This window comes from Ovis aries, chromosome 4 (genome assembly GCF_016772045.2).
Source record: "Ovis aries strain OAR_USU_Benz2616 breed Rambouillet chromosome 4, ARS-UI_Ramb_v3.0, whole genome shotgun sequence".
Classification (NCBI taxonomy): Eukaryota; Metazoa; Chordata; class Mammalia; order Artiodactyla; family Bovidae; genus Ovis; species Ovis aries.
In genome coordinates, this window is record NC_056057.1 from 6,294,165 (window position 1) to 6,321,559 (window position 27,395).

At 47.6% G+C, this 27,395-nt stretch overlaps 1 protein-coding gene across 25 annotated transcripts in view; it reads right to left on the reverse strand.

The window, feature by feature from the left end:
* IKZF1 (IKAROS family zinc finger 1) overlaps window positions 1–27,395 on the reverse strand; it is a 117,671-nt gene that overhangs the window by 26,958 nt on the left and 63,318 nt on the right. For 9 of the 25 annotated variants that reach the window (XM_060414421.1, XM_042248341.2, XM_027968423.3 and 6 more), the window contains 4 exons: window positions 21,661–21,921; window positions 15,413–15,580; window positions 11,291–11,416; window positions 6,214–6,348 (listed from right to left, as the gene is read on the reverse strand). In XM_060414421.1, coding sequence (XP_060270404.1) covers window positions 6,214–6,348; window positions 11,291–11,416; window positions 15,413–15,580; window positions 21,661–21,921 — 690 coding nt within the window. Of the gene's footprint in view, window positions 1–6,213; window positions 6,349–11,290; window positions 11,417–15,412; window positions 15,581–21,660; window positions 27,057–27,395 lie in introns of those variants that run through there. The other 16 variants (XM_042248359.1, XM_042248342.1, XM_042248358.2 and 13 more) reach the window with 9 other exon arrangements.

Consider the following 27,395-nt stretch of genomic DNA (forward strand, 5'->3'; position numbering starts at 1 on the left):
TGTGGGGACTTAATTCTGCTTTCTAGTATGATGAGGCATATTTCTGGACGGTTGATGTCACAGATTTTTAAACGATTATTAATAAGTCTGAGAACTATGGAGTAGTTCATCCTTCAGCTGCTAAGCACCAGCTGCAGACCGTGATATGTGTCCCACACAGGGAGCAGCAAGAAGAAACTAAGGGGAGAGGGAGCTAGGAGACCCAGGGAAGACTATATTAAAGGAAGCTGGCAGGCTTGGAAGGAAGAAGGGCCCTTCTCCATCACGTGTGTGCATGTGTGCGAAGTTGCTTCAGTTGAGTCCAACTCTGTGCAACCTTATGGCCTTGGAGCCCGTCAGGCTCCTCTGTCCATGGGATTCTCCAGGCGAGAATACTGGAGTGGGTTGCCACTTCCTCCTCCAGGGGATCTTCCCAAACCAGGGGTTGAACCTCTTATGTCTCCTGCACTGGCAGTTGGGTTCTTTACCGCTCACACCACCTGGGCAGCCCTACTGGCGGAAGGCAGAAGTGAGGATGCCTCTGGCCGCCCAGGGGCCCAGGTTATGGCTGACGGTGGCTGGCGAGACGGATCGTGGTGGAGACCCCACACCTCCCACACTGACGCCTGACGTCATGGCCTGCAGCCAGTTCCAGCAACAGGAGGGTAAACTGCTCCAGAGTTCCCAGGCTTACTAACAGTCCTTCATGAATCTGAGGCCACTGATAGCTACCCAGAAGTATGCCGCATTGGACTAGAAAGCATCCTGAGGTCCTGCTTCTTGCTTTGTTGGCGTGTGTATCACACAGCAGCCTGGCTCCCTTTCATCTCAGTCTGCTGGTAGTCAGGAGTGGCACACGCCCTGACCGCGGTACCACGTGACCCTTACATGACGCATAGATACTTGTCCATGGCCAGACACACCCTCTGCAGAGCCAGGATATATTGGAATCTCTATGGAAGTTGGGTGGCAGTGATCACAGAGGTGGTGTTTCTCCCCATTAAGGTAACTGAACAGCAATACAGAAGCCATGTGATTTTTTCCCCCATTTTTGTATTAAGGTGATAAATGTCTAGTTACATTAACCCCAGAGGAAAATGAGTCTCTTTTGCCTGGTCTATCCCTCCATTAAAGCCTGGCAGGGTGGGGAAGGGAGTGGGCTTCACGACAATTCTGATACATATAAAGTGCTTATAGCTCCACCCAAAATGGTGCTTTCCCACTAATGATCCCGTTTCTCCCAGAGTCATCATTCTGTGCTTTCCTGAGCAACTGTTCTTTAAAACTGGGTATCAACAATAAAAGGATGTAGGGGGAAGACCCACGTGGCATATTAAAACCACCCACAGAATTTCTCTTCCCTGAATATTCCACAGAGTGAGAAAATCCCACAACATTCACTTGGGCAGAATGCTAAAGAAAGGTACATAGTCTAAGGAAATACATATTTATAAAAATCAAGGAAAGAAAATTCTGGCATGAGATACGTGGCTAAGCTTGACAGCTGATTTTACTTATAAAACCTTAAGTATGAAGCAACAAAATCCTTAGCAGTTTCCCTAACATCCTCATATCCATAGAGAATCAATTCAAATAGCTATCTTTTTTCACTTCTGATCAAAAAGCCGTTGAAACCTCTCCTAATGAGACCAGGCGACACTGGATGGGCGAGCGCTGAGGTTGATTCGCTAGGTGAGAGATGAGAGTTAAGTCCTCAATGCTGTGGACTAGGAGGAAACACCCCAAGGGCCAGAGCACCCTCTGGCAGCTAGAAATACTTCCCAACCAGGTACAGTGATGAACTGGTTTAGGGCATTTAACCAAATCTCAGAATGAGGGAGAGGGCAGAGAGGAAGTGTTTTAACAAAGACTGCACTTTGCCTTCCTTGAACTCCTCCAACCTCATCCCTGGCATTCCTTCAGCACTGAGAAAAGCTGAGCTCGCTCAGAAACAAGCAAACAAACAAAAAGCCACATCTCAGGTACAATGGGGGAGAACAGCAAACATCAGTCAAGCTCTATCAGCCCAAGTCAAATAAGCAAGATGAAAAGAAAAGGTCATGGTTACTGTGAATGTATTTTCTAGCAAGACAAGGGAAGAAAGGAAGTAAAACACAGAACAATAAGCCCATCCTCAGAAAAAGCCTAATTCAAGGAAGAGAAGACTGTCTCGTAACTGCTTTGTGACATGAATTCAATTAAAAAGATACTGAAACATGATGGGCTAGAACAACACAATAAGATGAAAAAGGAGATGTTAGATCTCAGGAAACAAAATGAGGTCCACACAGTGTTATTTACAGATAATACAGGGATTAGAAATAGCAAGCAATAGAACATAAACTCCTGAAAATGGAATCACTGATCGAGAGGAAAAACACAAGATAGTAACAATGAATAAATGTGAAAAAGGCAAAAAAAAAAAAAAATCAACTTAGAGAAATGCTAACAGATATGGAAGACAAACTCCCCAATAAAAGGATGACTGGTATCTCTGAACAGAGATCATAACAAATGGAACAAAATACATATTCATATAAAAGAGAATTTCCAAGAAATAAAAGAAAAGAAGGAAATCCCCAGATTAAAATGTCAGGAAATTTTTATTCAGAATGCAAAACACCAAGACACAACCTAGTTGTATTCAACTTTTAGGTTAAAGAAAAAACTCTTCAGGTACTCAGACAGAAAATGGGACTCTTGCCTTCAGTCATGATGGCAAAATCTAGAAAGTTCTAGACTGGGGGAACAAAGACAGTGACCAACCTCGCTCGTCACAACGTTCTTCAAGAAGAAAGGCAGCAGGCAGATCTCCTCAAACACAGAAACGTACATGGAAACAACATCTGCAGAAGCTTCTTGAAAGCAGCTGCTTGTATGCAAAGCCCAATCAATTAAGAGAGCGTTCAAAATAAATAGAAAGAGTAGTAAGGGTCTCCCCCAGCGGCTCAGTGGGGAAGAGTCTGCCTGCCTTACAGGAGACACAGGAGATGCAGGTTTGATCCCCGGGTTGGGAAAATCCCCTAGAGAAGGAAACAGCAACTCCCTCCAGGATTCTTGCCTGGAGAATCCCACGGACAGAGGAGCCTGGCAGGCTACAGTCCACGGGGTTGCAAAGAGCTGGGCATGACTCAATGACCAAGCATAATAGGAAGAGGGCAGGGTCTGAGCCTCTCTTGAATGAAAACTTGGGAGCTCTTTCAACCCCACCACTACTGGGCCAGCTTGTACAGTAACAGCTGGGTTCCTGCACACTCTTTCTGAAATCATATAAGAAGATAAAATCAGCTTCTAGAGGTAAAGAGAGGTCTTAGAGGTCCATTTCCTTTTTGATTTTTGGCATGGAGAAACCATGACAAGGGAGGAGGGGTTGATGAAAACCCCATCAAGTTGATGTGAGGGCAAGAGGCATTATTTTAGAAATAAACTGCCAGGCACCAAACTCGGGGAAACATCTACCAGCCTGCACTGCTGGTTCTGAGCCCCTCTTTCCAATCTCCACTCCAGCATCCTCTAGCTCGGTCCCCCACCCCACTTCTCCTGTGTGGTCCACCTCTTCCCAGGGACTTCTTTTAACCTTAGTTTTGTTTGATCAGAGAGAGGGGTTCTGTTTTTTTTTTTTTATTATTCTTTATATATATATATATTTTTCCAAACAAAAACTATCTAAATCTCACTACAACACCTAAACTGTGCTCTCACTGGAGGTAGCTACGGCAGTGTCACCGATGGTAATTTGGTCTGAAGTCTCCATCAGCCACAGGGGCTGAAACACCCATTCACAAAGCCCTTGCCATCCTGTGGTTCAGCTGGTAAAGAATCCACCTGCAATGCAGAAGACCTGGGTTTGATTCCTGGGTTAGGAAGATCCCCTGGAGAAGGGAAAGGCTACCCACTCCAGTAGCCTGGCCTGGAGGATTCCATGCACAATGCAGTCCATGGGGTTGCAAAGAGTCGGACATGCCTGAGTGACTGCTTTTGGGGCGCCCTCCAGTTTTCTGATCTGAAGAGGGAAGTGGTACCCCGTTCCCCAGGGCCCATGACGGTCCAACCATCCTCAGACACACTTGCTGCTCCAGCTCCCCTGGTTACGGGGGCCCCCATCCCCCTTCTACCACACAAGGCCTCCTGGGAGGGGTGAGGGGCCCTGTTCTCACTCCCACCTGGTGCTGCTTGAAATCCCACCCCTAGAAGTCAGTGCTCTGAGTCACCTTACCCCCTTTCTGCACAGGAAGTGAGCGGCCTCCCCATTTCTCACAGTCTAAAGGCTCACACTCCTGTGGGTGACTCTCCACACTCTTGTCTGCAGCCGGTGCTTTGAAAAGTGTTTTTTAACTGATTCCTTCCTCCCGTCACCCCTCCCAACTCCAGGCCTACGAAAAACCTCTACTTAAAACATGATCAAAATGGAGCCTTTTCTTCAGTGTTGGAGAGAGGCTAGAACCCAAGAACCTGGCCTCCCCTTGGGTCCTGTCCCCTCCTGCAGGACAGCACCCACCCCAGGCCTGAGTACTGACCCCATTCTAGCACCATCCTCTCTCCTAACACACATTCCCCGGGTTTCCACAGGGCATCATTCAGAAAGTCCTTCAAAATGGACAGACCAAACGCAGACTGTCAATTCCCAGAACCTGTCAATGGCACATGTGTCCCTGAGTCCCCATGACTTGTGGTTTCCATCACCGGTGTGGCCCACCTTCCTCTTTCACCAGCCTCTGCCCCATATCTTCTTCCTCTTTCCAGGCCACCAAGGCCCCACGTTCTCCCATTTCCAATCAATTTTTGGCACCAGAGGTCTCTATTTTCCAAGAGGCGACTCCAGTTAAAGACATGCCAGCGCTCTCTTCTGCCTGCTGGGTTAAGGCTGTATTTCTCACCTTGGCATTCGAAGGCCATTCACCTGTGACCAGAGCTGCCTGGGGCTTTGCCACTCAGGGGATTCCCTGAGGGGCCGTGACTCATCCTGGAATCTGCTTCTCAAGCCTTTCACATGTGCCCCTCAAGTCCCCAACCAGCATCACCACTGCTCTGTATTTGTTCTGATCTGCCTAGAATCCTCCTCCATTCTTCCACCGAGAAAAATGTGGAGAAATCCTCTTCCTATCTCAAGGTCACTGCCAACTTCACAAGCTTTTACTGATCTGGATGTTCCCTGGACATGACCCTCCCCTCCCCCATCCTCTTTCCATATTATCTTCATAATGCCATCTTCACACTGAGGGTGTTAAAAGTTCTCAAATCCTGGTGTTACTCTATGTTCATAAAACTCTGTGTGTGTGTGCTTAGCCACCCAGTCGTGTCTGACTCTTCCTGACCCCATGGACTGCAGCCCACCAAGCTCTTCTGTCCATGGGATTTTCCAGGCAAGAGTAATGGAGTGGGTTGCCATGCCCTCCTCAAGGGGATCTTCCCTACTCAGGGATTAAACCCAGGTTTCCAGCATTGCAAGCAGATTCTTTACTGTCTGAGTCATGAGAGAAGCCCATAACAGCCTGTGAAATATGTAAAGGATGGAGCTTGGGCTGCAGAGGAGAGTCGTTTCGTTTCGCAAGGTGATAGCTCACACCTGGCTGTGAGCTCACACCCTCAGGCTGAGTCCCAGCTCAGTGCCTCTCTACCCTCCCACCTGCCCAGGTGTTACCCTAGTCACACGTCTAGTGCCAGGGCTGGACGACAGGGCTGTGGGTGTGCCCACCGTCTACACTGGAGGAAAGGGGTACCCCACCCTGACAGCACCGCACAGATGCTGAGCAGTGAAAATGGCAATCGAGGCTGAGGCTACTCCTTGCTGTTCAGCTCACGGGCCAGTTGCCCTGCGGTTCTGCCCTTTTAGACTTTGAAGTAGCCCCCGTGGGGAGTATTATGAACTTTGGGCAAAGGAGCCACTGAGGCTCAGCAAGGCTGCTGGGGCTGGGGGTCTGGGCGGTGTGCCCTCTGCCCTGGGCTCACTGATCAGCCATCCCTGATAGCCACAGGGCAGACCTCATCAGGTGCCCCAGACCTTGCAAAACCACCTCGAAGAACAGCTCCTGGGAGAAGATCTGGTAGTTTTAAGAAGCCTATCAGAAAACCATTCCAAGAGACTTGAGAAACGTTAAGCTTGCTAAATTTTGCCTTTTTTTTTTTTTTTTTTAAGAAACGAGATATGTTTCCTTTCTTTTTCCCTCAACTAATCACCATCTAAAGCACCCACATGGTTGTTCTTTTAAGAGACAGGAAACGTTTAACTCTTACCAACAAATTTCTGAGGCATAGAGCTCTTACGTTTGGCGACGTTACTTGCTAGTCTGTCCAGCACAAGGGAGCGGTCTGATCCCATCTTGCACAGATCTTCTGCCATTTCACTGTGATTAGTTTCTTCTTTAATGACTAAAGTCAAAGACAGTTAGAGAGACCAGTTTAGAAACGCTTATAGTCAAAGGATTTGGTCTCGTCATCCAGCGTTAAACCTGACATGTGCTAAGTGCCTACAAGAGCCAGGATCTTTGAGGAGATTATTTCTAATCTTCCCAGCAACCCTGCCAGCCAGAGGAGGATCAGAGCTGATGACACCTGCCTCATTCCCTAAGATCAGGGAACAAGCACCACCACTCTCCCCAGAAACTGGACTGTGATTTTACAATTGTGTCCCATTGACAAGTGCTCTTAATGTTTCAAATACTCCCCTGTACGCTCATTCAGTCACTCCTGATAACAGCCCTCTTGAGAATGAAAGAAGTCTCAGCAAAAATGATCTAAGGGTCTGACTCTGTCACACTGAACAGAGATGTAGGAGAAACGTGGTCACGAGAATGCTGCAGCCAACCCTGGCAAGAGGGGGAAAGAACTAGGGAGTTCCTGGGCCCTGAACACAGCAACCTGGAAGGTCAAAGAACAAGCACTATAGGAAAGCTGGAAACCGTGGCGATGAGAGGTGATCTAGGGAGTACTTCTAGCTGATCTTTGCTTGGCTATGCCATCCCTTTCTTTCCATAGCTGAAGATACAGCTATATATTTCGCATAGCCTCTCTAGTTTTTATGGTTGGACTTTTGGAAGTATAAATTTTTCATCTTCTTGCAATTTCTTCTAATATACAAGAAGCTGAAAATCTAAACTGACTTCTTTCCTAATGGTTAATCAATTCTTCCCAAACCAAATCTGTAGAGTTCATTGAAATCCCGCTACTCTGTGTGTCTTCCTTTCTTAGATAGGACATGCTGATTGATCACAGGGTCTCTGGAAGGTTTATCCATTTCTATTATTGATTTATCTCTCTATTCTTCAAAGAGGTCCAGCTGACAGCAATGTTTTAATATAACATTGGACATTACTTTTCTTTTTTAAAAATGTCAATTCCTCTTTTATTTTATATTATTCCAACAAGATTGACAAATTGACAAAATTTGACACCAATGTTGTGCTGAAAACATCCATGACCCCAGAAGACACACGTGCAGCATCCAGGCCTTTCTCCCCTGTGGTTCCCCTGTGTTTCTGGCCCCAGCACAGCTGGTGAGGCCAGAAGCAATTCTGAGCATTTCTAAGCACTTTTTTCTTTAGCTCTCCTTTTTTTTTTTTTTTTTTTTTTTTTGTGGTTCCATGAAGCCTAATGGGATCTTAGTTCTCTGACCAGGGATCGAATCTGTGCCCCCTTCACTGGTAGTTCAGAGTCTTAACCCCTGGACTGCCAGGAAAATCCCTGTTTCTAAATTTTATGTTTTCATTGCTTCACAATCAATGCCACGTTGAAAACATATATTCCATATCAGCGATTACCACTGGTAACTGTGACTCTTTATCCTTGGAAATGTGGGTTTCTTGTTAAATAGGTAAACATAATAGCTCACATCCTGATTTACAGGGGGGAGGTGGGTATGAATAAAACCCATAGAAGTCAATTGCACTGGTTGTCTTCTTGATCAAGCTGACACGCTTCCTGATGTGCCCATCCTCTTCTGCAAACGCGGACTCTGTGGCCTGCCCAGGGTGCCTACAGCACCTTGAGCTGGGTTTCCTTCCTGCCAGCCCATGGGGCCTCCTGAGACCCTCAGAACCACCACAGTGAGGGACCACAAGTCCAGAGCTCCTAGACCACTGATATATTTCTCTCTAAGCTTCTGACGCAATCTATGCACCTAAAGGCTCAAGAGAAACTTATGTTTTCTATAAAGACATTAGGAAATTATAGCAGATGACCCGAAAGCTTCTTCCTAAATAAAATCATATTCAGAAAAATTAAATCTTGGCCATGTCTCATAAACTAGGCTTTGTCTTCATCTAAGCCCAAAGAATGGCTGCAACCTAAGGTGGACTGGAGGGGTTCAAGCCTATTTCAGGGCCCATGTGCATGCTTGTGAGGCCTGGTCCTAGGAGATGTGGGAGGGATGCACATGAGAAATGTACAGAAAGTATACGTCAACCGGCCCCAGCCCAGTGAGGCCCTCACCCACTGCCTGCCTGCGCCTTGATGCAGCCTTGAAGGGTCCTCTTCAAAGGGCTTTTATGGATCCTCCACCAGCATGAACTTCACACGAGAAGCCTCGGCTCCTGAGAACAGGACTAAAAGCCACTGTGTGGAATTCCAAACCGTCTGACCCCTAAAGGGAACCAGTTCGCATCTTAGGACTAAATGAATTCTGACCATAGGGTACTATGTAATATATATATCCCTGACGTCAAGGTGTGTTGACACAGACACAGGGACTCCAGCTCCAGGGAGTCCCTAACGCGTGCATTCAGGTGAGGGCATGACACAGATCTCTGCTCAGAGCCTTTCCCTGAGGTCGGTCAGGCAGGAACTGCCTGACTTCCACCCAAGAGACAAGCCTAAGAGGCATTTGGAAACAGAGTCAGAAAAGAAGCTTGCATCCAGGTCTCGGTGAAGGAGAGGCTCCCCGAAGCCCACTGGACGTTAGGGCTTGTCTGTTTAGTCATGAAAACAGTGGAGGCAACCTGTGAGCTCTGCTGGGCCTCTGGATCATCTTGCTATCCCAATTCCATGTGTGCAGTTTTGGAGGGAAATTCAGATTACTATCTCAGTAGAGTCCCCTGGACTGCAAGATCAAACCAGTCCATCCTAAAGGAAATCAGTCCTGAATATTCACTGGAAGGACTGATGCTGAAGCTGAAGCTCCAATACTTTGGCCACCTGATGCGAAGAGCTGACTCGTTGGAAAAGACCCTGATGCTGGGAAAGATTGAAGGCAGGAAGAGAAGAGGATGACAGAGGATGAGACGGTTGGATGGTATCACCGACTCGATGGACATGAGTTTGAGCAAGCTCTGGGAGTTGGTGATGGACACAGAAGACTTGTGTGCTTCAGTCCATGGAGTTTAAAAGAGTCTGAGATGACTGAGTGGCTGAACTGAACTGATCTTCAGTAGGATTTGGCATGGTATATAATATGTCCTCAGGAAATATTTGTTGAGTAGATAAATGACTTATTTAATCATTCATTAAAAGCACTGACTTCCATACCCATTTTTTTTTAACAGAAAAACATAATACCAAGTATTTACATTTTATTTTAAAGGACTATAATCATCTTCTCATCCCTTAATCTCCTACTTGAGGGTTTGGCCACAAATTGATAAATTATTATTATTATTATTAATACCTACTTTCCTCTCTTCCACTAAGCTACAATGCCTTTATGTTCTAGAAATAGACCTTAGACTTTCAAGGAAGCTAAAAGATAACTTGATGCCATCTCCCCATTTTACAGGTGAGAAGATTAAGGCCCAGACTGACCCCAGATCAGTGGGGGAAATGGTACTAGGACCAGAGAACCCTACTCCTTGATGCCAAGACTACTCAATTTTTAGGACTTTATTCTGACACTGACTACTCTTTCCACTGATCTCAGCTGCCATTAGTAATCTGAGCATTACTGAATTCACTTAATAGCACTGAAGCACACTTAAAAACGGGGCTTCCCTTTCAGTCGGTAAAGCATCTGCCAGCAATGCAGGAGGCCTGGGTTTGATCCCTGGGTCGGGAAGACCCCCTGGAGAAGGAAATGGCAACCCACTCCGGTATTCCTGCCTGGAGAATCCCGTGGACAGAGGAGCCTGGCAGGCTACAGTCCATAGGATCGCAAGAATCGGACATGACTTAGCAACGAAAACCACCACCCCACTTAAAAACAGGATAGTAAGCCTCATGTTACATGTATCTAATTCCAATAACAAAATAAAGTAAATGTTAACATTTAAAACTAATAACCTGAGAGTCCCCTGGTGGATTTTTCTTTATGAGCCATTTATGAAAGTCGGAAAGCTGAATGTGGCTTGATAAAATCTCAACTATTCATTTAACATCTACTCCTCCGTCTGGTGCTAGTGGTGAAGAACTTGCCTGCCAGTGTAGGAGATGTAAGAGAGGAGGATTCAATCCCTGGGTTGGCAAGATGCCCTGGAGGAGGGCATGGCAACCCACCTCAGTACTGCTGCCTAGAGAATCCCATGGACAGAGGAGCCTGGTGGGCTACAGTCCATAGGGTCGCAGAGAGTCAGACACAACTGAAGTGACTTAACACGTACGCACACCTCCATCCAACGAGGATTTTTCCAGCAGTCATGCTAAATGAGCAGTGTTTTGAAAGAGGTGAACTTGAGCTGATCTATCCATAAATCTCATGTCTTAGAAAATCAGAAAGGTGCTTTTGACAATACAGCTGACCCCTTGAGTAAATTCAGCCCTTTCCATACTCTCTCTGTTAACACCTTTCACTTCAGCTTGTCTCAGATCAGAGCCAAACATCTTGAAATGTAACAGATACACAGCAAAGCCTTAGAGCATAGGAGGGAAAAAAGAAGCTTCCCTTGAATCCTGTGACAGGTGCAGGACCACAGACAGTCAGGGCCTTTCAATTACCCCATGTCCCAGGCTGGTGCCGACACCGATGAATGAAAACATGGCCTGAACACTCTTATTTGATCCACTTCATGAAAAAAAAATCATTTTTATAGGCAGATTTCACATCTTATTTTGATGACTAAGCACAAAGAAGCAATCTATACTCCCAGGTTGAAAAAAACAAAAACCACCAAAAAAAAAAACCAAAAAACATAAAAACACCAGAAAAGTAAAAACCTGAGACTTTCAAGGGTCGCTATGATCTTAGAAGCTGATGCAGATTTTGAGAGGGAGGGGTTTCACCAGCACGTGCTCCCTGGTGAGAGGAAGTCTGGGAGGGCTGGGGAGCAGGAGGCAGTCCTCCTGAGGCTTTAGTGGCCAGAGACGCCGCTCCATCCCCGCTGGGGCGGCTCCAGGCCCGGCCGCGGCGGGCGGGGCAGCGCGGCAGGCAGCCTGTGCCCTCGGTGCTTACCTGGGTACAGCGTGCCTGGGAGGCCCATGCTTTGCAAGTAGTTGTGGCAGCGCTCTTTGTGTTCCTCTAAAGAGCTTCGCTGTTTATAGCTTCGGCCACAATATCCACATTTGTGAGGTTTACCAACTGCAGGAGACACAATGGAGTTCGAGACCCCGATTAAATAGCGGCCGCACGTGTCGTGGGAAGGCATGCAATATACTTCTCATCAAAAGGGCAAAAAACCAAAAAAAAAAAAAAAACAAAGCACAACCCCTCTATTCTTGAGAGCTAAAAGTATTATGGACTCAGTTAAGATGACTGAATTTAAAAGTGTGAGTGATCAGGGGTTTCCTGATTGTACCAAGAACTCCTGCCACCTTTTTTTTCATTTTAACTTGTTCACTGTCCAGCCTACCAAATTCTCTCCTACTTAAACCATGAAGTCTGTCTTTTAACTAAAGAAAACAAACCACTGCAGTGTGATACCGGGGATGCCCAACACCAAGGCAGAGATGTGCGGAAGAGGTACACGCGTTGGCAGGATAATATACACACTCAGCTCCAAAGTCAGCCTCTTGTCCACTTCTACACCATGGGCCAGGCCTGGCATGACATTGGCGCCGGATTTAATGCAACCGAAGTGAATTCAACTCCCAAATTAGTTTTAAACTAATAATCTGAGGTCTGGAAGAAACCACAGTGAATAACCAGCCTTCAGTGAAATGAGCATTCTGTTCCCAAAATGTATTTTCTGGTTCTAACTTGGGAAAGCTCTATTTTCTCCCCCAAAGACCCTTAGAATAGCATGGCTTCTCTTAAATAGAGCAGCCCTGTCCAACAGAATTCACTGTGAGGAAGGAAGTCCTCTCCCCCTGAGCTGTCCAATGCAGCAGCCACGGGCCATGTGTGAACACTGATCAAAGTATGGTCTGTGCCACTAAGAACGGAAATTTGAACTCTAATTTTAAGTAATTAAAAAGTAAATCCCACCTATGGTGTGTGGCTACTGTATTGAGCAGTATACTTCTAGACACAGTTTAGTTTTTCCTGAATTTTATTGAGTGATATTTTAGGAAAAGACTAGCACAAATTCATATCATACCTACACTTAAAGATTATAATAGATAGCATTTTAGGAGATGGAATGGATAAAGGATATTCTATTAATTTCCATTCTAAAGCCAGAATCTTCTTCTGCTTTCCTGCTCTTACTGTTGGATTTCACATATTTGAGAGTATTATGTCAAAATCTATGCCATTCACATAGGAACGTTTAGTGGAATGGCTTAACCAAAGCTTGTATTGGTTAAATCTCTTACTTAGGTGAACAGAAGCTACAGTTTAAGAAAACCAGGATGCAAAACAAAATTTGACTTCTGGAACATTTACTAGTGGGGAAAAAGAATAATTCTTTATCTGGAGAAAGTGCTGTATCCCTAACATCAGAGAAACAACACTGAAATAGACAATGTTGCTTAAAACTGCACTTTTTGTTGAGTACGCCCTTTAGAAACTAACAGAATAAAATAACTCACTCCATGTCCTTTCCTGGAAACACTGTAACTTCAGCAAATTCCTGTACATGTGGTCTGAACACCCATTTCTGTCTGAAAACCCATTTCTGTCAGAGTATATGACTGACTTTAACTCTGGAACATACTTCAGTTCTTGGAAGCAACTAAACTACAGTATATCTTAAAGTATAGCCCACTATTTTGTAGGAAGGAAGGTCACTAGCCAAGCTTGCAACTTCCAAAGAAAGCAGAGAAGGGAGGGGGACCCTCCCCCACCATTCCAGACCACCCTCTTATTAGTATGGGACAAGTCCTATAGCCAGAATCTCAGACCAACACCAGTTTCCAGGGAAAGTTACCAAGTTGGTGGCAGTTTTTAGGGGAATGGGAGTGCAGCCACTTCACCATGGAATAGAACACAACCACACTTAGGTTTGTAGACAAAGGCTGAAGTCTTCATTTTGTTCCTACGAAATCATTTTGTAGAACCTAAATCACTGTTGTTTTCTTTCTTCCCCCAGGAGCTGTGTGTCAGCGGCATTTCTGATGGGAAAATCACCAGCAGCCCTGGATCAACGATGGTTCTCTCCCTATAATTTCATCTCCTCGCTCATCAGTGAATCCTTAATGGAAATAAACTGTCCAAAGCCTACGACTCTCTATATTGTTAGCCATACTTGGAGCAGGACACTATCATGCCACAAATGAAATAAGCAGGAATGGAGCCAGAAGAACCTAAAACATGGCCCTGGATGTTTCTAATTTCACCACACGACTGGTACACAGGAGAGATTTCTGTTGGAAATCAGAGTGACCTGGGACGACAATGGTAGGTGTCAAGCTAAGACTGAGTCTTTGTTTTTCTGCCAAAGGAGTGCTGTGTATCCTACCAGCTCCAGGGCAGCATCACTACCAACTGTGATGGTATCGGCTTGACGCTGCCCGAAGGGTACTGGTGAAGTGGCTCCATCCCAGACTTCCTGGTGGGCTCTGTACACAGACGGTGTAACTGTCGCATCTGAAGCCTATGGGGACCCTGTAAACCTTCACCTCTCAGGGGACAACACACGCACTCCTTATTATCCACGTGGCAAGCATCCAAGAATGCTCGCTGCCACGGTGTCATCATTCCACTTTGGGGAAATGCCGTCTTCCTGTCCCCTGCAGCAAAGTCCTCCCAGCCCTCAGCAGGGCCCTGGCCCAGGGTCACCCACTGATCTCCTGCTGTGGGAGGAGCCACTGGCTTCAAGTGGCTCCTTTCTCAGGAGATTTTAGGACGCTCGCCCACATCCCGGATTTCTAAGAGCACCTAGGAGCCTCCTCTACGCTGACGGTCAGGAAGGAGGTCAGAACAAGGGGAGATGGCTGGGCTGAGCACTTGAGAACCAGGCTGGCAGCCTGCCCCCTGCAACTGTCCGCATGGCCTCCCGATGAGCCCCTTCGGGAGGACATCCCCACCATACTCATAAAGGTCCCCAGCCCCCTTTCTAGGACCACTCACAGAGCCACACACTCACTGGGAACTTTTCCAAAGGTGAGCCCAGAAACCTCTCCCTGGAGACCCGCTGTGTCCTCTGGGTGCCCCTGCCGTCCCTTCACATGCATCGTGGCACCTGGTGCACACGGGGGCTCTGCTGTCTCTTCCCTGGGGAGCTCAACAAATGCGTGAAGGCTTCAAACCGTGGCCTTAACTACACTCACTACCTATGGGGGAGAGACCACCTGAGTCCAGGCCAACCTTCTCCAAGGACATGCACCCCTCCTCCGGGCCAGGGGCCTCTTTGAGGTGCTTCCCTGGGGGTGATGGGGAGCTGCTGGTCTAGGCGGTGAGCTCCCTGAGGGTAGGGGAAGGGCGTGATGTCAGATGCCCCCAGGGACAGCACACAGGTCTCACCCTGTCTTCCTCTGGCCTGGAAGATCACAGGGCCACTGGATCATGAAACACCAAGGAATCTGCTATGGAGGCAGGAGATCCAGTATAACCAGAGGTTGCTCTGGGCTCCCAGGCTGGAGCACTTCAAATACTGTGGAGCATTCACAGATACCATCATCTCACTGAGACCCCAATTACCCGGATGGGTTTACTACATGCTGGTAACAGCTCCAAACTGGCCTCTCCCACCGGGGCCTCAGTCAGCCTCTGGTGTGACTGCTACATTTGGGTCCCTTTGGGCCCATTTGGGGGTGCACCAGGCGGCACCTTTGCAAAGAAAACTATCCCCATGATGACCCCCGACATGCTCGGCCTTAAACAGCGATGAGGGTGGCTTCACAATGATCATGGAGAGACGTGTTTGGAAACTTCGGGGCATTGGCCACAGACTCAGGACAAGTGCAAGATGGTAAAATCTTTGCAAAGAAAAACCCACTTACCTGAAAAACGGGATGAGGAGGACTCTCTTAAAATATTCTAAGAGGAGACGTGTGTGTGTGTGTGCACGAGCGTGTGTAACATTTCCCCACCCTTCTCTGGTTTGTTGGGAGATCAGAGCGCATGGCGGGAGGGCGCTGATACTCTGACTGGGTGCAGCCAGTGCCCAGGGGACTGGTCCTGGGAACAGGGCTGCCCCAGAGGGAGCCAGGCGCCCCTGCACTGTGCCCACCTGCGCCCGCCCGGGGGACCTACCGGAGTGTGTCCTCAGGTGGCCGGTGAGGGCGTCGCGCCGGCGGCACGCGTAGTTGCAGAGGTGGCACTTGAAGGGCTTCTCCCCCGAGTGCAGCTTGATGTGCCGGAGCAAGTTGCCTTTCTGCGTGAAGGAGGCCCCGCACTGGTTGCATTGGAACGGCCTCTCTCCTGGGGAGACAAGAGGGAGAGCGGTGAGAGCGGAACTCGGCGGGGACAGAGGAGGACACGGCGAGAAAGTTGTTTCCCACGGGCCCGGTGACTTCCACCGGCTGCAGGTTTGATAGAACATGAGGCTTTCAGACTAAACCTGCCAGTTCCTTAACGCTTCACTGGTTGGGTCAATTTGATCTGAAAATCTAATTTTTTTTCCCTAAATCAGAATGGCACATCACAATGCAAATTCAAACTCATTTAAATAAAGTGACTGCAACATTTTGTGATGAAGAGCCACTCTTCCTGATCAGCAGTTTTGGAATAAACCAATATCCAATTTTGCGTGTTGTGGCATTTGGTGGGGGTTTTAATGTGGCTTTTTTCAAAGGGTCTTTAAAATATGCCACTGAAGCAGCAAAATAAAAAGGAAACTCATTAAAAATGCATTTCAGGATCACAAGTTCATTTCAGCGTTACATTCTTATATTTAAATGAAAGGCACTTCATTATAACAGTTATAATAACTTCTTTCCATTTACATTTTCCCTGTATTTTCCCTTTCAATTTCTTCTCCATTACCTGTCTGTCCCTATGCAGGCAAATCAGGAAAGAGACAGACAGAGAGTGTGAGGGTGGGAGGGAGAGAAGGGGAAAGACTGAATAAAATGAGAAGTTGAGAAACTGGAGGGAAGGTTTCCATCATCCAAAGAGAAGTCCTGAATCTCCATCAAAATCTGAGCTGCACTGAGTGTTCTGGCTTTTTCCTTTGCCTCATAATCCTGCAACCTTGAAGCCAGTATTAAGTCTATCCATATCTATTGAAGTCAGTTATATTTTCAGTACAGATATTCTAAGAGATGAAATTCAGTTATTATTAGGAACTCTCTCGGGAGCGGAACCACTGGAGTGGTAACAAAAGCAAGAGAACAAAACAAAAAACCCACTGGGCTCTCTGCTGTGTGTCAGCTCATGTCCCCAGACTCTGGATCCAACAACGGGATGAACAGGCAGCTGCGACCAAGAAATATGCTGTTGACTAGTCACAGGTCTCAGAGTCTAAAACCAGTGAATATTTAACTCTCACTTAAAACACGGATACATTTGTCATGTTTAAGTAAACATCAAAACTCTTTTTTTTAAATTTTAATTTTTACTTTACAATACTGTATTGGTTTTTTTCTTAGATGAAAGACTTTGTATGACCATGATATCTGGTATTGAGATACCATGAAAATGCACTTCCTAGTAACAACTTTACCTTAGGGAAGAAGAATCTGTTAAAATCTATTTTAACAATTTTCCCAATCGATCTGCATGATTTTGGTGAACAAGACAGCACGTATCAAGAGCAATCAGAAGTGCATCTGGTGCTACTGAATCTACACCAGATTAAATTTAGAAGCCTGTGTTGGCATCTGAATTTCAAGATTATCATCATTCTTAAGTGGGAGGGATAGATGTGCTACTGGGAAAACGGAAGCGAACTTACAGTGATATTCAGTTATAGACCATTTGGAATCCTAACAATAACAATATATTTGGAATTTTCCAAAGTCTGTATCTAGATTGGATCTGACTGAGCAGAAGCCCAGCAGGTGGAAAGGTGATGGTAAAAGTAACTAACTTCCTCAGTCTCTGAGTTACAAGCCCACACTAGATGAGGAGATTACAACAGCTAGTAGCCGGCAGACCCAAGGAGCATCTAATAGAGATTGTTAATTTTCTACTAGAAACACTTCAGGGCCTTCCCCCACACGAGTGTGTGTGACGGCAGTCTTTAGCTCCAAAGGACGGAAGAAGGGAGAAGAGTCAGGGTGACCGGCAGGGCGGACCTTTAGGCTGAGTGTTCTGGAGAGCTAGGCGGTCCAATGCCACGAATCTGGTCATGACAAGGATGTGGACCATTCCTGGTGACCAACATGCCTCGGTGTGACCCATGTCCATGTGACATGCCCCCTCCATGCTGACGAGGTGCTGGGCACCTGGCTTCTCCTGAGGTCTGAAAGGTTGCAGGGAATAGCTGGTCAGACCCTGCCATCCAGCCAGTGTTGTCAGCAGAGGGAGAAAGGACAGATGGTTACAGTCATGAATCCCTTCAGCAGAACAGGGCAGGCAGGAAAGACAGGGCTGTGACTTCAAGAGTGAAATTTGTCTTCTAATTTGCTCTCATGCAGCCTGCTGGGTCTGGTGTCTTAATTCCTCAGGCAAGCTTTCCTGGAAATCTATTTGTTTCTGATTGTTGTGCCAGCATAAATATGTAACATGGGGTCTGGGGACTGGAAGAGAGCATTCCCTGAAGCCATGACACGGGCGGAACTCAACTCAAGGGGGCTTCCCTTTGGAGGTGCTAGCAGGAAAGGGCCCCGGAGCTGGAGGGCAGAACTCGGCTCGTGATACCTGGTCCTTCTGCTGCTACTGCCAATTGCTTGCCCCCACAGCATGCAGCTGATGGTGAGTGAGCCCAGGTTCCTCCAAGCCTGTATTCCCTTTTGTTTAATTGGGACGAGGCGTTTCATATCATTAATCCAAAATTTAGTTTGTAATCTCAGTGACTCTATAATCTATCATTTCAGGGACTCTCTGAAGAAGGCCTAAGCTCCTTTTCATCACTTGATTGGGTAAAAAAGGAAAGTCCATGGACACATACATCATAAAATTTCTGATCCTATGTCCAAAGAAAGTGAATTTATAAATACACTGAACCACAAGGACTTGCCTGGGCTTACTGCAGTCATGCCTGGGATCAGCATCAGTGCGCTGCTGCTCCTGCTGTTTAGTCGCTAAGCCATGTACAAATCTTTGCAACCCCATGGACTGTAGTCCACAGGGCTCCTCTGTCCATGGGATTTTTCCAGGAGAGAATACTGGAGTGGTTGCCATTTCCTTCTCCAGGGCATCTTCCCAATCTGGGGATTGACCCAAGTCTCCTGCGTGGCAGGTGGATTCTTTACCACTGAGCCACCTGGGAAGCCCAGCACCCAATGTGAGGCTATGTTTACAAAGCCTAATGGTTGCACCTTTCACCTTACAGATGGGCACAGAGCAGGCACAGGGCTGGACAGGATAACCATAATTCAGACATTTTTCTTGATGCTTCCTGTTAAAAACCCTGTGATTTAGAACCAGGATGCTACACCTCTCCATGGTGGGGTTCCCCCTGCATTACACGCTCGTCTCCTAACAGCCTCCCTCTGATTCTCCCGGGAGCCCTCTGAGGTTGGCAGAAAGGTGTTACTATGATGCTTGACTTAAAAATATGAAATTGAGCAGCAACACTGGGGAAGTGAAATGATGGCATCAACAGACCACTCAGATGAAGGCAGCCACAGCCCTTGTGGGGCTGGGGATGAGGGAGGCGGCCCCCGACAGGCGAGTCTTTCAGAAGGAAAGCCCGGCGTGCCCAGCCCACTGGGTGACAGCAGGAACAAGTCTGGGCTCCCTGATGAAGGGCCCTCTGAGATGGCAGTTTCTGGCTCAGTATGAGCTGCACCTTTGCACCACCTACAGACGGTCTGGGTCCCTGCTCCAGCTCCCAGCATCCTCTGGGGCTGAGCTCCAGTGCGCATTTTCACAGGACCTCCAGTGAGTCTTGGGAACTTTACCTTTGGGAAAGGCTGCTTTTAGGGAATTCAGGGCAGGGTTGGGGATTAGCAAAGCCTGCCTTTCTGATACATTCCCCTCTGATCCCACGAATGTGGATACTTTGTAGTATCCTAGTTTGGCCAACATGTTACTATTTCTATACATACCAACCTCCCACTGCTGCTGCTGCTGCTGCTAAGTCGCTTCAGTCGTGTCCGACTCTGTGCCACCCCAGAGACAGCAGCCCACCAGGCTCCCCCATCCCTGGGATTCTCCAGCCAAGAACACTGGAGTGGGTTGCCATTTCCTTCTCCAATGCATGAAAGTGAAAAGTGAAACTGAAGTTGTTCAGTCGTGTCTGACTCTTCGCGACCCCATGGACTGCAGCCTACCAGGCTCCTCCATCCATGGGATTTTCCAAGCAAGAGTACCGGAGTGGGGTGCCATTGCCTTCTCCAACCTACCACTGTATCTATGCAAAGTAGAAAAGCATTATGAAGGCAATCCAGGAGTTCCTTGTTTCAGGTTTTTTTTTTGTTTTTTGTTTTTCTTTTTTAATAGAAGTCAAGCTGGAATCATAAAACTGACGGTCTCTAAGTCCCTCTTTCTGGAATGAACTGTGCTGTTACTGAAAGACTCCATGTGTCGGTGCCTGTCTGGCACGTAGCCATTATTTGTGGGCAGAAGTGGGCAGCAAACAGCCAGTCTCCTCTGCATACCTATACTTGGCAGGTTTATCATTAAATGCAATTATTCTTTTTATCACGGCAGGCAGTCATTATATTCTGGCCATTTAGTATGCCAGCATTTCATTCAGTTATCAAATATTTATTGAAGAGAACTTTCACTGTATAGTGAGGTTTTACATGAATTAACAGGAAAGTAATTCATTTGCGAGGTCTATTTCTCTGCCAGGAATGAATTAACGTGGGTCCCAGTGCATCCTGTAAGGGGTCTCTCACCACCTAACCTCTGTTCACTTTACTTTCCGCCTCCCGACTGCTCTCCTGTGAGCTCCCCTTAGGGCTAGATGTGCTGGGGATTGCTCACAGGATAATTGGGGGATGACCAGGCACATTAGGGAAAACAAAGTTTGCTAAACTGCAGAAGTTAAGTTTTTATCGAAAATGAGTGTTGATTGAAAGTAGACATATTATACGGCTTTTCCAGGTGGATGACGACCGAAAACCATTTTGGGAACTGCCTGATTCAAATATAAAAACGACAACTCTACAAAGATCTGCAGTTCCTTACAACCCAGCTGTTTTGCTCCACGAATTTTCTGAGTTCCTGCTTCATTTCCGATAAGCAGATGAGCGTGTGGCCCAGGGAAGAAACACATGAGGTCGCGACGTTCATGTTCTGCCTCGCTTCCCTGAGCTAGGTTACGAAACCCACTTTGCCTTCTCAGTCTGCTCTTTTGCCAGTTTGCCAGTCTCCTCTTGCGGAGAGCAGGGGCAGACCCTGGCTTTAAGATGACCTAATCCTAACCCTAACTGCAGCCCCCCGCCAGCACCCCTGGGCAGCAGGGGCTCAGGGTATGTTTATGTCCAAACTTTCAGTGGGATCACTAGACTGGGCACGTTTATTATTTTTTTTCCACCTTCAGAGCAGAAGAGTAAAGTTTCTACTCAGTTCTAAACACTCTTTATGCATGCCGTTAAAGGTAAGGTGTGCCCTGTTAGTATTTTATTCTGAAGACTCTTTAGGGCCACTCGCGACCCTTCCAGTGGGTAAGCACATGACTGGTTGTCTGCCGTGAGTGCACTCGGGGCACACGGGTGGGGCAGAAGGCAGAGCTTTTGTCTCCAGGCCCCAGTGTGGGAACAGGTCAGGAGCTGGGGTGCAGCCTTCAGTTTGCACTCCTTCCATTCTGGATCCAGAATACTTTCTCTTCTGCTGCCAAACCCTCCATCCCCCACATCCGCTAGGGCGGGGGTTTAGGTATTCAATTATTTACCAATCTGAGAGGGTCTCCTGCATTGCAGGCACATTCTTTACGGTCTGAGCCTCCAGGGAAGCCCTCAGGTGGGAGCCACTGGCAACCAAACCATCTCGGTGGGAGTGTCGCCTTGGAGGAGAAGACTTCTGAAAACAAAGTCTTTCTGAAAGACTACACCATTCCATCAGCATTCAATGACTGTTTCTAAGAATCAGATACCCCCGACATGCATTTCCCACTCCTGGGTTCTCGGTGGACAGTCTGAGGAGTGGGTTTCAGGGCATCAGCCTCTTGCTCTGTTTGGTTCCTTATGGGGGAGCCATCTGGCACAGCCCCGCCGCCCCTATTCAGCGAGCAGGACCTCAGGCCCCTGTCAGAACTCACACACGTGTTCCCTTTACCTTCCTGTTTACAGCTTTAGAGGATAGAATTGGTGCACGTTTAGAAGTCCTTCTGGATGAACAGGGAGGCTACACCTCGCTCAGGACACTCGGCCGGGAGGGGCCTCGTCCTCTGCGACACCCCGCGGGCCCCTCCGGGCCACCGAAGGAGGAGCTACGCCAGGCCTTACCAGTGTGGCTTCTCTTGTGGACCATGAGCACATTGGGGCCGATGCAAATGATCCCACAGACATCACACTTTAGTTTGCCGTTAGGAAGTCGAATGCCTCCAGCTCCTGACAAAGCTTTGCTGCCTTGGATACTGTGCGAGCCATTCATTTTCTCTCCGGAGGCATCGAGCATCCGCAAGTCCTCCGCACACTCTTCCCCATTCACTTCACAGGCACGCCCATTCTCTTCATCACTCTGAGTCTCTACTTTAACATTACCGGCTGAAAGAGACAACACAACACAGGGGCCGCTCAGTGTCAGGCAAAAACGGAACAGCACCGCCCAGCAGCGACGTGACCCAGTGGGAGCGGCAGCTTCCAGACACAGGTTCTCAGCACCTCATCCCGGGGAGCAGCAGCCCGGCCCAGACCCGTCAGCCCCCAGGGGGCTGTGACCTGTGGCAGTTGGCATCTCGGGGCTGGGTCAATTGCCTGCCCTTTCTGTAGGTCCGAATGGCAGAGGGTGAAGATGGGTGGAAAAGCTATTTATAAATTCTCACTTTAGATTGGGGGGGGCATGGGGGGCTCTCACAGGGTAAGGTCACCAGGTCCACCGTAACAGCCCCTCTGGAGTGACCCGAGGCCAAGTCCAACACCCTGTGAGCCAGCAGAACCCCTGATCCCAGAAGATGAGTGATTGTCAAGTAATCCAGCCCCCACAGGTGGGGGCCCTTGTTTGGCAAAACCCCCTGAGAAGTGCTTATCTAGCTGAGAAAGTCCCCTTAAGCATAAAGATAAGCATAAGCTTTCTTTCCTTCATTCATTCATGTATTAATAAACGTGGGGACAAAACTCAGCAAACACACCCTTAGATTTCTGTCTGCAGATTCCTGAAAGAATTTTGTCTGTTTCTTTGGCACATGACCACTCTAAACCCTTCTTATTCCAGAGTGATAATAAAACCTGTATCCTGAAGTAGGGCCATGAGTCTGAGGTTTCTTCCAGTTGATCAAGGGTTGACTGGGATGGTCTGTGAATGTAAACAGATCTGTACCAGCTTTTCAGAAAGGAAGACTCGCGTGTGGGCATGGGGAGGGGGGCAGGGGAGGTGAAGGGCTCTTGGTTATGATACAATAACCACTGTCCACTTTGCATTGTTGCTTCCTCAGCATCACATTTAGGGTCATTATTTCTGTCATTCGTGTGTTTTTCTTGGCAAAGAAAGCAGATATTTGGTTTGCACTCTTCTGAAACACCGACTGATAAGGGACGGCTGAATCCAACACTGCGATGACCAAGAAAAACTGCAGTTACACCGAAAGCCCTCGTGTTCATCACAGTCTCTACAGACGAACAAGAGGAAGGAGGCAAATTATGCCAAGTGAAATAATCAGCAAGACAGACAGCAACCACGACCACAAGGGCTTTGACTGGCCCTGTGGATCAGTGGCTCTCCCACTATGGTCCCTGGACCACAAGCAAGTTCCTGAGAGCGTGCTGCCAAGGGCAGACTTTGGGGTCCAGCCCAGACCCACTGAACGAGGCCCATCCCAGACTCACCCCCATGGACACAGCCACTCCCACTGGAGTCTGAGAAGGCCTGTGCCGGGAACAAGCTGGTTGGACTCAACACAGCTCTCATGATTGGCAAGCTCAGAGCTGAGACTCTGAAGTCAGAATTCCTGGTTTGGAATCTCAGCTCCATTCTTTATAAATGCTGAGATCCGGTACAACGCAAGTGCCTGCTCTGTACCTTGGTTTCCTCATCTGTAACACTGGAAACTGTCAGCACCGGGCCAGCTGGAGCTGTGAGCGAATTGAGGGGGCAAAGAGATGGCTCTCTGCCATCGGGACCCAGGCCTGGTCCTGGAGGCAGGCTGTGGGCAGCACAGGTGAAGCGTGTCAGGGGTGAGCAGCCAGAGAAGAGAGGGAATGGGAAGGGAGGGGCGGATGTCACCTTGAACCTCACAGATGCCCTCACGCCGGAAGTCCTGACACTCATCTGACGGCAGTCCCTGAAGGCGGGACTTGGTCATTATTCTGCCAAGTGACATTTTCTCTGAGAACTGTATTCATAGACTCAAGAAACCAGGAGGCTGAAAAGGCCTGAGATCTTTTCATAAATTTACTCTCCGATCATCGTGGATCCTCTGGAATGGTTTTAGGTAGACGTACTCAGCACCACAACAGGCTAAGTAAGCACAAAGAAGAAAATTCAATATCGTGTGGTATTCTAGTTTTATGAAAAAAACGTAGGCAGCTCCCCAATTTGGGGGTCCCCAGATGCCTGTGCAAGGTGAGGGGAGCGTAAATCATGGGGATTGGACCGAGGGTTGGAGTCACATAGAGACACGTGGAGTCACAGGAGCCAGCAGGCACATGCTGGGGATGCGGAGCTAGAAGCTGCCTGCGCTTCGGGGCAGAGGGGAGGGGGCAGAATTCAAGGCCAGACGGTCACAGAAAGGTCTGTGGCCAGTGAGAGGGGGCCCGGGGGTGGAGGTGAGACCCAGTGGGCCACACGTCAGCCACTGGCTCAGCAGATTCAAGCATGTGTGAATTTTCTCTCCGTGTGAGGGGGAAGTTCCTACCTCTTTGTGGACAAATGCACCCTAGGTGCCGGCTGCGTGGGAAAGGTGCAGAGACGCCCCCAACCCAAGGCGGGTGTCCATGAGAAAGGGCTCTCGTCTCACGGGGAGGTGAACACAGGTGGCGGTCATATTATTCTTGTACATGATGGAAATCAGGGCAGGGAACTGTCTTGATATGTGGCAAACACAGATCCGATCTCAAGAGCTGAAGTCTAACATACATCCATGCACAGTCCACATGAGGCAGAAGACACACTGGAGAAACACAAGCTCAGATGGGGCGTTTTGGCTTCACTTCTGTAAATGTGAAAGTGGCTTCGGGGGTTTTACGTGACGGTGAGTTTGACTAGTGATGTGGCCCAAGGAAAGGACAGTAGAAGCTGCAGGCCTGGGGGCCCACGTCACTGACCTACAGGGTCTCCCTGCCGCACGGGCTGCAGCCTCCTATAAACACAGTCTGGAGTGGGCCAGAAGGAAGCCCGTTCCGAGATGTCGAGGGGCCCAGATGCACTGGGCTCAGACATAAGCCTCGGGCTGAGAGCAGAGATGCCCCCGACCCCAAGTTCCTGAACGAAGGAAAGTGCGAGGAAGACAAAAGGGGGACTGGAGGTCCTCCTAAGGGGGATCCCTGCCCTGGGAGGCCTCCACACTGCTGGAGGACAGAAGGCAATGTCTGGAGCGTGGTGGTGGTGGGTGGCTCTGGCAGCTACGCTCCCACTCAAGGCACCAGAGGGGTGGGCACGGTTGTGGAGGGCCTGCCCCTGCCTCTTGTAGGCCTTCCCAGGAAGGCTCTCGGGTCTGAGAGCTGGTGGCTCCGTAGTTTCGAACTGCACATCCCGGAGCACTCAGGGGCAGCAGCCTTTGCTCAAACTGATGAAGGAGGAGACTGGGACCCGATGACGGGTGTGAACTTTGGCCATCCGCAGGTTCACACCCAAACACTCCAGAGCCCACCCAGAGACAAGCAGGGCCACTGCACCCTGTGTGAGAAGGCCATGTGGTCAGCCCTCTCTTATTTTCTTCCTCAGACCCATGCTGTCATCAATTCCAGGAACCAGTCATCCTGCCTAACTTGCATTTAGCGTTCCGTGGTCCAGCCCACGGATGCTGTCTCTGTGGTCATCCCCTCTCTGAATTCCTATCGGTTCTGTTTCTTTGGACCCCAAGCTGCTTAGCTGCATTACTGCATCTATGAAATGTTATACTCTCCTTGAATATGGGGATTATACTTATAAATATTTTGTAACTCTGTCCTTCCACCACTTAGAAAAATGTCAAACTCAGTATGGTGCTGAATGGAACTGATTAAATACAGAACATGAAATGGAGACTTTGTGTTTCTTGACCCTGGAACACACTGGTTCAGGCCTAAGCGTGCAGCTAACTTTTCCACCGAGTCCCGGGAGCTAATGGACGAGGCCCCAGTGTCATTATTTAATAAGCATGGCTGCCGGCAGAGTGGATGTGCCTTCAAACCCTGAGCCAAAAGCCACTTTCTTTCCAAGATGCAATTTAAAATTTGGGAAAATGAAAGTCTCGTTTTAATACATCTCAGAGGCTTTCTATGTTATTAGCAACTGGACAGTCTTTAGAGTGACCCTGGGCACCTGACCATTAGCACACAGACAAGGTTAGCCCTGAGAGAATCCAGAGAACTCGGGGTCACTGGGGCCAGGAGGCCTGGATCTGCTGCCAACCACTGTATGGCCTCATGAAAGATTAAAACATTTTAATGCAAAGGGATAGAGCACCCTGGCAGCCTTGCCTCATAGATAGATCCTGTTTCCCCATCACTTTCCTTTCCCTTTAGGATGTGTCTATATATTTATAGGTGAGGTAAAGCATTGGTACTCAGATGGCATTTTTCCACTGAACAGATATTCCCTAAACTATGAGTTTAGACCAGGTAAGCTCAAAATGCTCAGTATTTTAAATGAAAAATCAGGAGACAGAAATAGTCCTGCAACTGGTGACCAGCTAGGAAAGATCAAACATATTTAAGGTGTATCTTGAATGAAGGTAATTAAAAATTTTAGAGGAAGAAAGATGTGTAGAAGTTTCTGTGCTGCCTCTAAAGGTTTATGAAAACTTTTAAGCACTTTAAGGTTAATGAAACCACTGATTAGAACTTATATCATTAAAAATGCAGGATTTTTCACTGCAAGGAGGCATGATTACTTCCTTTACTTCCCTAATGGGAAGGTAGCCATTCCCTTCTCCAGGGGATCTTCCCAACCCAGTGACTGAACCCAGGTCTCCTGCGTTGCAGGCAGATTCTTTACCATCTGAGCCACCAGGGGAGCCCTCAACTAGAAATATGTATGTCCTTATTTGATGTTTTGGGTTTTAAAAGGAATGAAATCAGGGAGAGATAAAAGAGGAAGAGTATGAAAAACAGAATGAGTTACTAGCATTTATTTACATTTTTCTCAGGTAACAGGGGACACAAACTGAGAGAATAGGGTCAAACTGTTTTCAACTTTCAACAAGGGACAAAAAAAGAGAGGTAAATGAAGAGGACAATTCTCTATCATGACCACTAGGTGGTGATGTTGGCCCAGAACAGTTGGGTTGCTTGTTTGGGTGGGGACCGCCTCAAGATCAACAGTTGCAACTTGGGTATGTGGGAGGGGGTGGGGAAGGAGGAGAGAAGATACTAAAACCTTGTGAACCCAACTGTATAAAAGCGGACAGGAAGGGCCTTGAGACACGTATCATCTGTCTTACAGCATCTGCAAGGATTGTGTATCTTTATAGGCAGCAATTTTTACATACTGAAGTCTTCACCAAAGGATCTTCTCCAACACTGCAACCTGCTTGATCCTAAACCTTCTCAGATTTAATGAAAACATGTCAGAATGTATTATCTTACTCTTAAGTGCATTTGACTTTTTAATATTTCAACAAATATTTCCATATTTCATCTCAAAATTAATATTAGTTCTCTGTGCTAGTACCTTAATATATAATTATATAATCACATAAGCACACATATAAACACATATACACCCACATATAAACATTTATATATACATGCATACAGATCTCACAGAAATAAATATCAAGCTGTTTTGAAGTCAATTCAAAGGAAGATCTCTATAACTTTTATAAACTGGAAAAGCAGTCAGTGCAGGTTGCAAGGAAAGGGGTAACCCTAGGCTGATAACT